The 15,213-nt window shown below is 37.7% G+C and overlaps 1 protein-coding gene across 1 annotated transcript in view; it reads right to left on the bottom strand.

Moving 5' to 3' along the window:
* Nucleotides 1-15,213, bottom strand: part of Tbc1d32 (TBC1 domain family member 32) — a 233,866-nt gene that overhangs the window by 29,502 nt on the left and 189,151 nt on the right. The window contains exons 28-30 of the mRNA XM_055599402.1: nt 5,001-5,070; nt 3,587-3,702; nt 2,673-2,827 (exon numbers count right to left, since the gene is read on the bottom strand). Of these exons, the coding sequence (XP_055455377.1) occupies nt 2,673-2,827; nt 3,587-3,702; nt 5,001-5,070 (341 nt within the window). The remainder of the gene's footprint in view (nt 1-2,672; nt 2,828-3,586; nt 3,703-5,000; nt 5,071-15,213) is intronic.

The following is a 15,213-nucleotide window of genomic DNA, read 5'->3' as shown; positions in this document are numbered from 1 at the left end:
AATACTACTAGGCATTAAACAACAGATCAACCCCAACACTGTAACAGTTGGTAACTTTAATACTCTACTTTCATGGATGGCCAGATCATCCTTTAAAAGAGAGACAGAGACACAGAGAAAGAGAATACAGCCAGTCCTGATGAGATCAGATAGGCTAGGGTCAGAGGGAAGGGGACAAGGACCTTCCCTATCAGTGGACTGGGGAAGTGGTATGGGAGGAGAAGAGGGATAGAGAGTTGAATTGGAAGGGGATGAGGGAGGGGGCTATAGCTGAGATACAAAGAGAATAAATTATAATTAATAATAAATAAATTAATTTAAAAAACAAAATGATCAAGTCATAAAAAAAGAAACAGAGTGAGATAGAGAGAAACAGAGGAAGAAAGAGAAAAACATCACAGATAAAATAAAACTAAGAGGTATTTCTAAAATATCTCACCCAAGCAATATACAAGATATTCTGCCTACCAGTCCATGAAATTTTCTCTAAAATATACTAAGTACTGAGGTACAAATCAAATCTCAAAAAGTTCAGAAAAACTGAAATTATGCCTTATACTCTGACTACAAATATATAAAGCTTGAAATCAATAATTAAGGAAAGAGGAAAATATATGACTTCATAGAGATTAAACAACTCATATTGAAGGAGAGATGGGTCAATGGAGAAATCAAGAACAACTTTTAATATTCCCGGAATAAAATAAAATATAAAGATAACATAGCAAAAATTGTGAGATATAATCAAAGTAATCCTGGGAGGAAAGCGTACAGCTCAATGTAACTACATTAAAAATCAGAGAGAAATCAAATTACTTAATCATATTCCTTATGAGTTTAGAAAAAAATAAAAACAGATTAAAGCCAAAAGCAGATGGGGAGAAATACTTCAAACCAGGGAAGATGTTAATGAAACAAACAAGAAAACAAAGAATCAGTGAAGCCAAGAGTTGGTTCTTTGAAAATACAAACAAAATTGGTAAACTATTAGCCAAATTAACCAATAGAAAAAAAGACTCAAATTAAGAAAACTAGAGATAAAAAGGGAGACATGACGACACATTAAACATAGAAAATTATGGGGCATACTTATAAAACTCATAATTCACAAAGCTGAAAAGTCTAAGAGCAACAGATGGGTTTCTAGACAAACGTCATTCACCAAAGTTACACCTATATGATAATAAACTTTACAACAAGCAAAGAGATCTATGTAATAAAAATAATCAATGGATTCTAGGGGGAGGACAGTTGTTTCTCCAATCATGTACCCACTGGTGAACCCCCTAAACTTAAAAAAATAGTTTCAGCTTTATTTGTAATAGCCAGAAGCTGGAAACAACCCAGATGCCCCTCAACTGAAGAATGGATGCAGAAACTGTGGTACATCTATACAATGGAGTATTACTCAGCAATGAAAAATAAGGAAATCATGAAATTTGCAGGTAAATGGTGGGACCTGGAAAGGATCATCCTGAGTGAGTTGTCCCAGAAGCAAAAAGACACGCATGGTATATACTCACTCATATAAACATACAATATAGAATAAACCCACTAAAATCTGTACATCTAAACAAACTAAGCAAAAGAGAGGACCCTAACTAAAATGTTCAATCCCCATCCTGAAAGGCAAAGAGGATGGACATCAGAAGAAAAAGAAAATAGGAAACAACCTCAGAAACTGCTACAGAGGGCCTCTGAAAGCCAGAAGAAAACAGGAAACAACCTTGAAACCTGCCACAGAGGGCCTCTGAAAGCCTCTGCAGTATAGACTGTCAAAGCAGATGCTGAACCTGATGGCCAACTGATGGGCAGAGTGAATGGAATTCTATGTAAGAAGTGGGAAATAGTAAGAGCTGGAGGGGACGGAAACTCCACAAGGAGAGCAACAGAACAAGATAATTTGAACACAGGGAACTTCCCAGAGACTCATACTCCAACCAAGGACTATTCGTGGAGATGACCTGGAACCCCTGCACAGATGTAGCCCATGGCAGTTCAGTGTCCAAGTGGGTTACATAGTAATGGGAAGAGGGACTGCCTCTGACATAATCTGATTGGCCTGCTCGTTGATCACTTCCCCCTGAGGGGGGAGCAGCCTTATCAGGCCGCAGTAGAGGACAATGCAGCCACTTTTGATGAGAACTTATAGACTAAGATCAGAAAGAAGAGGAGAACCTCCCCTATCAGTGGACTTGGGGAGTGGCATGCATGCAGAAAGGGGAGGGAGGGTGGGGTTGGGAAGGGAGGAGGGAGGGGCTTTTGGGGGGATACAAAATGAATAAAGTGTAATTAATAAAAAATTAAAAAAAATAGTTTCAAGCCCATGGTCATATGAATGTCCCTACCTAAACTTAGTGTGTCACAAAACAAAAGAAAATAAAACCAAAAGGCTATGAATGTGGGAAAGGAACTTGTACAGAGGAAGGGTGAGTTGACAGAGGTAGAAGGGAGATAGGACAAGGAAGGAGTTCAGAGTAATCATAATAAAGTATATACGTGTTTGAAACTGTCAAAGAAAAGATTTGATAAAAATTATATTAATATCATTTAGGTAGGAAAATGAGTAAGTATTATTAGGGAGCAGTGATAATATGATAATATTCTAGAAAAGTTAAATATGATGCTTCTTAAGTTCAACTCTCCTTTAAAGACTGATTTTTAAATCTTACAGAAATATGGAGCCTTGGCACCCAAAGGAATGCAGAGGTCAGAAGCCTGGAGAAGTGTTGAAGAAACTGGAATGTCTTCTCATTGTCCCCCAGCATTATCAGGAACAGAGAAGACGCAAACCAGTCATGGCCTGAGTAGTTTCCTTGCAAGCACACTGCAGAACTGTTAAGGGACTTTCATTTTAGCTTAGGAGAGACACTATTTCATAAACATCCACTTTTCAGACCTATGTCTAGAAAGAAATATTAATCGTACATCGTAATCACTATGTCCTCAGTTGGTTTATGAGCTATTGATAACGGAAGATACTGAAGCTGTCGTGGTTAAGTGTATATATGAAAAATCAGTGGCATAATCATTCTTTTAATGTGCTACTGGATTGTGTGTGTAGGTAGAGCCAATGGTAACTGCCATCAAAGGAAAACCTGCCCTGTGAACCTTCATCTGTGTCCATCTATAAGAGGAGTGTATGTGTTTTTATGTAAGGTTATCTGTCAAGCAACTAGCATAATGAGGCAAAAATCTACAGAATTTAGAATTCAGCAATGCTGAATTCAGAAAAACAGTTCCTATATTTTTTTCTTAAGGTCAAATTCCATTTCTGAATACTAATTCAAATGAAATAAATATAGTGCAAAAGCAAAAGCCTTATAATTACTCTAGATCTATAATGCCTTTTTTTTTTTAATTCCTGGATTTGTCAGAAAATGCCTTCAGAATGATTTCAACTCAGTTTAAGATGCAGTGAATACAACTGAGTCTAAGGATCATAAATCAGTTTAATAAAATGTATGTTTAAAACACAGAATAAGATACTAGAAAGATACACAGTAACAAATCACATCCTATGAAAGATCTATGGGAAATATTAGAAGACAGTTCAGTTCTGCGTAAATCCACTTAAAAAGGATATGAAGAGAAGAAGTGACTGCTGACTGCTGTTGTTTCAGAAACTTCTCACAGTGCTTTAAGACCAAGGCGAGATCATTTTCTGCACCATCTTTCAACAAGTTGAGAAACTTGCCATACCTGTTAAAGAGCCAAAAATCACAAAATGCAAATTATCAGGATCTTCACTGCACATCCATCTTTAGACACCCATCAGAGTGTCTTTCTTCTGAGACCTCAAGGTCTGGAGTTTTCAAGATTCTACATTAAGCAAGGCACTCAATATTCATTCCTGACAGTTACAACATGTTTGGATCAGCAGCTTTAACTGTTACCTTTCTAGGAAAGTGAAACCATAAAGAAAAAATAACAAGGTAGAACACTACAGATGAGCTGAATGTATGGATTTTTTTTTTTTTCTGAAATCAATCTAAAGCACAAAATACTGAGTTCCATTTGTTCCACTTCCAAGCTTAGTATGACCTTACTTGGTCTGCACTTCAGGAAGTCTCCTTCTTAGTGGCAACATTGCTAGTAATGTTTAGTGTTTTTGCTGCTGTTACCTTAATGACTGTACAGGATAGTAACTGTACCATGCTACAGTATATACAAACTCTATATTATACATTATTTTCCACTTACTTTCTATAAATAAGAAATTGTATTGAGTTAAAGTATGTGTAACATAATCTGTAGGTTCTGCTTCATTGGAAGTGGGGCAGTAAAAGAAAACTTTTATTAATATGTATGTGGAGTTACATAACCTAATCAACCTAAGTTATTCTGGTGGGGATGGAATATTGGAATACATGCCATGATTTTCGTCACAGTGAGCATTTATATGCTCAAACATTTATTATCTCTCACATGTGCCTTGTTAGACTTTACTCAAAAGATGGCCGTCTAATTACAATGGAACAGTTAAGAACCTCTTATTAAATGTTGTTCATTAAGAACAAGAAGAAGAGATTAGTAGCTAGTTCATACTCTAGTGTACATACTTTTTCAAATATTAATATATGAGCTCTAAAAAACTCAGACTATGACAATTTTGGTTTATTCATTTGCACTTCTTAGTATATCTTTAAGGTATGTTTGTCTTCACTGTAACCTGACAACTAGAACAAATCATGTTTTAGAAGATGTATGATTATGCTATAGCATGCTGATTTTTGCAACACTGATTTTTGGATGGAAAAAGAATCTAATAGTCATAGAGAAACACACTAATTAGCTTTTGGAATAATAATAAGCTGTAACTGATTCACAGCCAGAGGTAATTTAATCATGTGCCAATATCCTAAAAGATAATACTATTTTTTTCTGAGTGATAAACTCTGCATTTAAAGTATACAAAGTAGTTGGTTGTTAAATATTATTAAGCACACACCAGGTAGATAAATCCTAGGAATGTATGAGGGAGACATTTCCTTACATACCTGACAGTCATTTTAATGCCAAGCTGCTGAACAGCTGAGAGAGTTTCATTCTTCACATTTGCATCAGTAGCTAACAACAATAGAAAAGGGAGTTATAAAAATGTATAAAATTCTGCATAATAATCACATGTTAATTGAAAAATGATGAAAGCAATATTTTTACATATTTTAATGTGAATTTTGAAAACACTGATGAATTTGTTCTTTTAGAAGCTGTCACTTACATTTTCAAAGAAATTAACAGGAAAGTTTTCATAAAAAACTTTTATCCTGTAAAATTGTTTAAAAACTGAGAGTGTGGGTTATATATATCCCAGCACTGGGAAGGCATAGACAGAAGCATTAGGATTTTGAAGCCATGTATGGCTATATAGTAAGTTCAAGGCCAGCTTGGGCTACATAAAACCCTGTTTCTAAAAGAAAATGAAACCAAAAAGCATATAAAATGATTAAGTTATCTGGTGCAAAACAATAGAAAATTAACAAAATATAAAAAGCTTTAAAACACTCAAAAGTGAACTAAAATACAACGTTTTCATCACGCAATGCTTATATAAAATTCTAAATGACCAGTGTATGTAAGCTTGGCTCTGTATTCCTTCCTAATACTTATGTTGAACTCTTTCAATAAGCCCTCTGAGATGCTGACTTCCAGACATGACATGGTTCTTTACACACCATCTCAAAGCAGCTATGACTACTTGTACAAGACCTTCAGAAGATCAAGCCAGTCAAAATTCCGGCATGGGCAGAGGATGGGAGATGAAGACCTACCCCTAGAAAAAGAACTACTGACAGTGGATAGTTCCTGACATAGAGACAAAGAGAGAAGGAGGGAAGGAGGAATAGGGAGGGAGGGAGGAAGAGAGAAAGTCCCCTTTAAGAACATGGTTACTGGTAGGTTCCCTATGCCTGAATAGATGTCCCCATACCCATGCACATATTGGTAGCACTAAGTGGACTCAAGGGGTTATTGGTTACAATAATAAAAAGAGGGTGTGATATTGGTAATGAGACAGGATAGGAACACACAGACGACTGGAGGGGTAGAGTCGTAGACGGGTAAGATTATAATACATTCTATAAATGCATTAAGTTTCAAAGAATAAATTTTAAAAATCTTTAAGAGCTAAGATACATAGCTCAGTAGTAAAGTTCTTGCCCCTGGGCTCACTCCTCAGTGACATGTACAATATTTTTCAGCAGACCAAATTCAACTTCTACCAAATCACATTACATGAGGGCTGAGTGACTAGGTTTCTCTTTCTAGGTCAGATTTTCTTTGTGAAGTAGGGATTGTGATCACCTATGAAAAATAGAAAGGAAGTGCATGTCGCAGTAGACAAGAGAGATTGAAAGTTTCGATTGATTCTGGGATGCACAGGATGACCAAGTTAATGTGAATAAAGGCAAAGTTAGGTACAATTCAGAAGATAGCTGAAAATTTATACTTTTATCTGATAAAAGCAGAGTGTCCATACATACACATGAGTACTATTCAAGAACAGAAATGGACACTATGAGGGCAACCATCCACAAATCACACAGTGACAGTGAAGAAGAAAAGCTAGATTTTTTTGAATCTTATTATCACTGAAGGTTTCCATTCATTGGATACTGGTATATCTCATACTACTGTAAAATCTATTTCAAGTGAAGATTCATTCATTCCTTGTAATGAATCATTTCTGATAAAGTGAGAAACAGTATGAAGGATTCATAGGGGTAAGGGATAAAATGAAATATCATACACTAAAAGAACTTTTCATGTAGTGTCAGAGATAAAATTTGTACACAGATAACTGATAAAGGGGTTTCAAAGCTCTAAGCAGAAGAGTGGTGCAGATAAAACACTGTGTGGACTCCAAAGAGAAAGAGATTTCTTCCAGCTGCTTAAGAAGTGGCATTTCAGCTGAATCTTGAAAAAGGAGTAGATCTTAGATCTTTCGAGATGGGCAAGAACAAATTTAATGTCACTGCTGTTGAATACTGCCTTTCTTGACCAACAACAAAGGATCTTCAGTACTCGCAGTGAAAGCAAGCAGTGCACCTGGTTTGCCTGCACATTTCATACGCTGGATCCCTGAAAGTCTCATACTGCAGGAACTACGCCAGCCCCTGGAAAACTAGACCATATGCTGACCATGCCCGGAGTGGCAATTTTCTTACAGAACACTTAAAGAGGAGGTAGTATTGACATGGTTCAGAAAGTTAAGGCAGAGAATCTGAACCTGATTCTGGTACACAATTAAAATAAAAAGAAGAACCTATTCCACAAAATTGTCTCCTGACTTCCATACACATGTGCAGTACACTATCTGTCTCCCATACCATAATAAAATACAAACACACACGTACACATCATAGTAATAGATACAACTTTTAAAACCACCTTTTGTAAGGTACTTGGTTACTTCCCGGCAAACTATAGCTGAGTTTTATTTATACTGGAATCCAGTAAGTAACATTAATTTATTTTGTCTCTAATGATAGCAATTAGGCTGCGGTTCACATAGCTTAGCATTTCTTGGTATTTATAATTCTCACTGAGTTATAGATACATGTTTTTTTCACTGGTGGAGGAGGGCAGCTCTGCTCTTCCAGTAGTAGATAGGTAATCAATCTGCAGCAACAGCAATTTGCAGTAATGTCATCTCTACGAACTTCAAGCTCCTCTCTGTCATGAAGGTGTAAGTTACCCTCAGTATCTGGGAGACAAAAATGTATCTACTGTAAAGAGATGTAAAGGGATCAGTGCTGAGCTCAGCTCTGCTCTGTTTGTGAGCTCGTGTTTCTGTTCCTTTGCCTGCACAGGGTAAAAGTTTGATTTTGGCTTCTATTACTTGGTACCAAACATACACACACATACACAAACATATGTATGTGTACATATATAGACACACATATATATACACACCCACACATATTATATATACACATACATAAATGTATACACACATTTCTTACTCCAATAGTTTTATGGTCAACTTTTAAAATTATCACCATTTATATATGAACTGTAATTTCCAATCTTCAGTTGACAATGTGTTTTAAAATTTAGCCATAAGTATATTCGTTTGTATGCTTACTACAATGTAATCAGGTTAAGTTGTGTAGAAACTAGAAACATCCTTCTGATTTGTGTTTAGTGCCTAAGGCTGATCCTTTATTTTACGATGCACTATGTTTTAGTTTTCTAATTTAAATAATGTAAAATTTTCATGCTGTGCTGTCAGTGACAATGCCTAATTTTGTAAAATTTATGTTGTTTTAGGAAAATAAAACTGAATATGTGACATTTAAAAAAAGAAAATTAAAATGTGATCATATGTTCCTATAACCATGGAACAGACTGCCTATCAACCATCATGTGACAATAATATGATTTCCAAAACCACTCTAAGGGAGATAACACTTGAAGTTCCAGGACATATAAAACTGTTTCACCTAGCATTTACTAACACAAAGTAATAGTAACCTTTTCCTTCTGGAATATACAATGCAAGCAGCTTTCATATTTGTTTGACTTGAGATCTCATTCTGCAGGCTGGCTGGCACCGCCCCGCCCCCCCCCCCCCCCAAGTACTCCTGCTTTGTGGCCTCCTGAGTGCTGGGATTATTCTTATGCACTACCACCCCTACCTCAGACAGCTGTCTTAACAGGAGAGGTGGAGATCTGCAGGGGTATTCCCCAAGCCTTGTTTCTAGGAGTCATAGTGGCTTCTGCCAAGAAACAGGCCCTGCACATCCTGGCAAGCAGGATGCAGCTAAGAACAAGGTGAGGGATGTTGGCTCAAGCGACAATGCCACCAAATGTGAAAATCTGTTCTGTCAGTCTCTCCTTATGCAGTAAAAGGTGCTTCCAGCTTGGGGTCTAGTTCTGTCCTAGAAGTTAATGACTGTATTGTCATGTTAAAACAAAGACACAAACAACAACAACCCTGCTCATGTCCAATGGAAACAGCTCCCAGTTTTGGTTGTGTATCAAAATCCACTGAGGAGCTTTTTAACAGTAAGGAGAAGCAAGTATCAGTGAAGACTAGTGAATTCAATTACAAAGCATGAGTCCTTGTTCAATTTTAGTTTTAGATTTCTACACTATCATTTCATGAGCCTTAAAGTTGAGATTCACATTCTATACGGGTAAAATCCCAATACTGGTTCAAGTGAGGAGTAATATTTACTATAGAATTTTCACTTTAATAAAGGTTGCAATTAACCTCAAAAAGGTGTTTTAAAAAGTGTTATAAGGAGGTACTGGATGATCAAAATCAACATCAAGTACCTGATTAAAAAAATAGTATTGTGAAAAAGATTTTAAAACCAAATTTTCATATGACTAAAATCCTACAGACAAAAATTTCATTTAATTTTTTAGAAAAGGTCTTCAAAACAGGAATGAACAAGCCCATCTATTCCCACCCCAAAATGATTTCAGAGCATAAATTAAAGGAGAAGCACCAATTATTGACTTGTATTTGATATATATGTGACATCTTTGTAAGACGAAGAAATGACTATTAGCCTGTTAAAGCCTCATGAGAGAAACCTTCATGTACAGTCTTGGACTAAATGTAACTTATTTAGGAAGAATCAAAACCTTTACAAATAAAATTTCAAAAGAAATTATGTGGTAAAACCAATAAGAAAAATTCCATGATTAAAAAAAATTAGGAATCTTCAATCAGGTGTAGGGTGATGTATTTCTTTAATCCCAGCAATTGGGAGTTTGAGGCAGAAAGATTCCAAGTTCAAGGTCATCCTTGGGCTACAGAGCAAAAAGCTTTCTCAAAAATAAAACAGTAAAATGAATGTCTTCATGGGACTCTGATGTTCTGATTAGTAACACTTACTGATATGCATAAGAGAATGTAGAAGAAATGACAGGAGCCTGACACTCAGTAAGGAAGTAATGACCCTAAAGTGAAACCTCAGTGAAAAACAACTGAAAGCTACATGACCTGTCAAACTGGGGCCAAAGAGCCACATGGCTCACAATTGCCTGAACCTTCAACTGCAGCTAATCTGACGCCCTCTTCTGGCCTCTGTGAGTACACATTTATGTGGCATACATTCATACAGACATAGACACATTTATGTAAAATAAAAATAAAAAGCTGGGAGAGAGCAAGAGACAGAAATAGATGCTAACTTGGAAGTAGTTTCTGAAACCATGAAATAGAAACTAAACCTGTGATACATTTACCAACTCATCATTAGGAAAAGCCTAAGATGTGGGAAAGGGATTGGCCAATGGCTTCATGCTTAAGGCCTTTTAGCTGACAATTTTTGAGTCAAGCTAATGGTTTAGGTTCATACAAAAATTATTTAAACCAATCAACCACTTTAATTATAGATATTTTCTGCAAACAGAAAAACTTGAGAGAATTTACTTAATGTGGGCTGCAAGCTCTCATTCTGGGAAACATTCTCTTCAGCTTTGTTCTGCAAAGCAAGTGCACGCTGTTGGGGTGGAAGAAAGTAAATCTACTCTGTCTGGCACTTGGCTAACAGTGTCAAAGCAAAGGAATTTTCAGAAGAGTAAAGAATGTGTGCACCGGAGGACAAACCTACGGTGTGAGGAACATTGGCTGCATGGCTGCTTTTTGAAGCCCTCCCTCCTCTATGCCCACGAGTTCTCAGCACCCAGACAGAGCAGCTCAAAGCACACACGCCCACCTCTTCCTCTTTCCTTCCCAGCTAGCCTACAGGTTCTTTGGCCTCTTGTTCAAATGCAGCTGTGCTCACTTCTCAGCCCACAAGAAACAGTGCCTTGTGACCAAGCCAGCACAAGCATCTCAGCTGATGCTTTCTGAGAGCAAAGGCATCACCTCTTCCACGTCTTGGTTATGCAGCTATCCCTTACTCTCTGCTCTGCTGTCCCCACAGACACCACACTCCAAGTCCACTACTTGTGTTTCCTCCTTTCACCTCCCATGACAGCAGCCACCACCAATGGCCCATCCAGCTGTCCACAGGACGCGTTTACAACAGAACTTATCAGTGACAATAACATGCTTCAAATGTCAGCTCTGACAGCGCTAGCATTTCGTCTGAAATAAAGGAGCTATACCTTAAAAATGTAAGTTTCCATTAGTTCCTGTCTGTAACTGGGTGTTACAGTTTATCTGATTTTAGGTCTGTGCTGTTGAACTTACTCTGAATGCAGCTTCCTATGATATATCTCCTTGCCAGTAGCAAACATTCCATAAATACCAGGCAAAAAGAATCTGCTGGCCTAAAATTTGAACAAAATATTAAAAGACATGCACATGTAGATACCAAAAGTTACATTTAAGGGGCTGTAAAAGTGGATCAGAGGTTAAGAGCACTAGTTGCTCTTCTAGAGAACTGTGGTGAGATTCTCAGCACACAGGTGGCAGCTCCCAACTGTCTTGTGCCCTCTTCTGGCCTCTGTGAGTACCAGGCAAGCATGTACATACACATACATTCAGGCAAAACACCTATGCCCGTAACACAAAATAAAAATAATTTTAAAAGTTACATTTTAATAGTCAAAAGTAAAACAACTGTATCTTTTCAGTCTATAGATAAACTAGTACCAGGAAAAGAGATTTTTATGAATCTGCTTCTTTTATGAATCTACTTGTAAGGGATATCTGATGTAGCATTGCAAAGAAGTAATTACAATACAGAAGTATCTACTTTGTTTGAGAGACTGAAGCTAACGAAAAGAAATGAACGTCTGTTAAGGTTTGCAGAGATCCTCGTATGGGTATACCACTGACTGCAAATGTGCAGAACTTTTATCAGTCTGTCCGTTCTTCTTTCTTTGGGGGAATAAACAGCCAAACTAATTTGTTTTTTCCACATTTGCAAGTTTTGTTAGTGGGTTGAGTTCCTGAGGGAACTAACAGCAGATGGATAGTTGTGTTGTTCTAATTTCAGCTACCTTGGGGCTTAGAAAGCTGTCATTTTTTTTAAAAGACAATCAATTTCTCACTTTAAGAAACACAAAAAAGCAGTGAATGTGTCCTGAATATGTTTTGAAGCATCTTTTATATTAAAGCACGGGCTTTGCCAGCTTGCAGTCATTAGACAGGGATTTCACAATAGCAACTATTGTTCTACCATCCAGAAAACACATGGGGATGAGGACCCTCAATACACCTGAGAGAAAACAGTCCTGGATCAGTGTAGCACAGGGATAGAGCTCCAACCATCGGGCACCAGGAAGTCAGTTCATTTCTGGATTTACTACAAAGCTCTGGTAGATAGCTGTTCGTCGAAACCCTTCAAATGAGTTAAATTCACATTCTGGGTATATCTGACTTACAAAACTACATTCAATGAACTCCACATTCAGGATCTCACTCAGCACAATCAAGAGATGATGGCAGTAAATGCAATCAATCCTGTTAAGTATTCTGATAAGACAAAAACATATTTTATTTTCATATTACCTGTGAGCAGAACAAAGTACCATAAAGAGCTGCTGACACTGGAGTACAATACACTAATGATCTATCCATGCTTCCAATCTTCTACGTGCCTTCTGCTACAGGTGTCACTGCTAAAACCTGTTATATTCTCAGGCCAATCTTAAGATTAATTCATAAAATTACAATTTCTTCAAAATCTTCCTAGTTTAGGAGTTCTATCCTTTATGTCTCAGTTTCCTTGTTTTAACAGTTTTTTTCTTTTTTGTTTTTATTTTTTATTTTTCACAATTTATTCATTATATATCCCGATTGAAGTCCCCTCCCTCAATTCCTTCTACTCTCACTCTCCCTCCCTCTTCCCCATCCCCTTCCCCTTCTCCTCCTTTGTCATCTTCCCATAGCTTGTCAAATATCATCAGGACTGCCTGGATCCTCTTCCTCTGTGGCCTGGTAAGGCCACACTGGCAAGTGATCAAAGAGCAGACAACCAAGTTCATAATAGAAGCAGCTCTATCATCTATCTATCACCTATATATCCATCTATCAGCTCTCTATATATACCTATCTACACATCTATCATCTACCTATCCATCTATTATCTCTCTGTCTGCCTATCTATCTATCTATCTATCTATCTATCTATCTATCTATCTATCTAATCATCTATCATCATCATCTATATATCTATTATCTATCACTCTAATGGGGGCAGACAGTTCATGCCATTGCATGTTTATGGAGGTCAGAGACAGCTTGTGGTTTAGCTGTCACTTTCTACTGTATGGATACTGAGGATCTATTTCTGGTTATCAGTTTGGACTACAGGTACCCTTGCCCATTGAGTCATCTAGCCAGTGCAAGGTGCTAAAGTTTCCTAACATTGAAACAGAGCTAGAGGATGCTAAAACATGACGTGCAAACTTTTAGTGCTTTTTTTCCTTAGGTGGCTGAACTGATTAAATTGTAAGACACTGCTGAATTCAATGACCAGGCCAGAACTGTATTTAACAGCAGTCTTATTCCATGACTTTACTGTGCCATAAAATCACAACAGCCCTTTAAAAAATCCACGTTTTTTTATTTGTATTTATTTTATTTTTTTTTACACTTTATTCACTTTGTATCCCCCCATAAGCCCCTCCCTCCCCCCTCCTGATCTTACCCTCCCTCCCCCTTCTTCATGCATGCCACTCCTCAAGTCCACTGATAGGGGAGGTCCTCCTCTCCTTCTTTCTGATCTTAGTCTATCAGATCATATCCGGAGTGGCTGCTTTGTCATCTTCTGTGGCCTGGTAGGACTGCTCTCCCCTCAGGGGGAGGTGATCAAAGAGCAGGCCTATCAGATTGGGTCGGAGGCAGTCCCTCTTCCTATTACTATGTAACCCACTTAGACACTAATCTGCCATGGATTACATCTGATCAGGGGAACTAGGTTATCTCCATGCCTGGTACTTGGTTGGAGTATGGGTCTCCGGGAAGACCCCTGTGTTCAAATTTTCTGGTTCTGTTGCTCTCCTTGTGGAGCTCCTGTCCTCTCTATAACCTACTATTTTCCACTTCTTACATAAGATTCCATGCACTCTGCCCAACAGTTGGCCATAAAGTCTCAGCGTCTGCTTTGATAGTCTGTAGGGCAGAGCCTTTCAGAGGTCCTTTGTGGCAGGTTCCTAGGTTGTTTCCTGCTTTCTTCTTCTTCTGATGTTCATCCTCTTTGCCTTTTGGGATGGGGATTGAGCGTTTTAGTCAGAGTCCTCTCTCTTGATTAGTTTCTTTAGATGTACTGATTTTAGGTTTATCCTATAAGTCTATATGAGTGAGTGTATACCATGTGTGTCTTTCTGCTTCTGGGACACCTCACTCAGGATGATCCTTTCCAGGTCCCACCATTTACCTGCAAATTTCATGATTTCCTTATTTTTCATTGCAGAGTAATATTCCATTGTGTAGATGTACCACAATTTCTGCATCCATTCTTCAGTTGAGGGGCATCTGGGCTGTTTCCAGCTTCTGGCTATTACAAATAAGCTGCTACAAACATGGTTGAGCAAATGTCCTTATTGTGTACTTGAGCCTCTTTTGGTTATATGCCTAGGAGTGGTATGGCTGGATCTTGAGGAAGCACTATTCCCAGTTGTCTGAGAAAGTGCCAAATTGATTTCCAGAGTGGTTGTACAAGTTTAAATTCCCACCAGCAGTGGAGGAGGGTTCTCCTCTCCAACATGTGTTGTCACTTGAGTTTTTCATCTTGGCCATTCTGATGGGTGTAAGGTGAAATCTCAGGGTTGTTTTGATTTGCATTTCCCTGATGGCTAACGAAGTTGAGCATTTCTTTAAGTGTTTCTCTGCCTTTCAATATTCCTCTACAGAGAATTCTTTGTTTAGCTCTGTTCCCCATTTTTTAATTGGATTACGTCGTTTGCTGCTTTCCAGCTTCTTTAGTTCTTTATATATGCTGGATATTAGCCCTCTGTCAGATAAGATAGAACAATCTCCCATGCTCATGGCTTGGCAGGATTAACATAGTAAAAATGGCCATCTTACCAAAAGCAATCTACAGATTTAATGCAATTACCATCAAATTGCCAACACAATTCTTTACAGACCTGGAAAGAAAAATTCTCAACTTCGTATAGAATAATAAGAAACCCAGAATTTCTAAAACAATCCTCTACAACAAAAGATCTTCTGGAGGTATCTCCATCCCTGATCTTAAGCTGTACTATAGAGCAACAGTTATAAAAACTGCATGGTACTGGCATAGAAACAGAATGGTGGATCAATGGAACTGAACAGAAGACCCAGAAATAAAC

Source organism: Psammomys obesus, unplaced genomic scaffold, assembly GCF_907164565.1.
Source record: "Psammomys obesus unplaced genomic scaffold, mPsaObe1.curated_primary_1811, whole genome shotgun sequence".
Classification (NCBI taxonomy): domain Eukaryota; kingdom Metazoa; phylum Chordata; class Mammalia; order Rodentia; family Muridae; genus Psammomys; species Psammomys obesus.
This window is presented reverse-complemented; position numbering and strand designations above follow the sequence as displayed.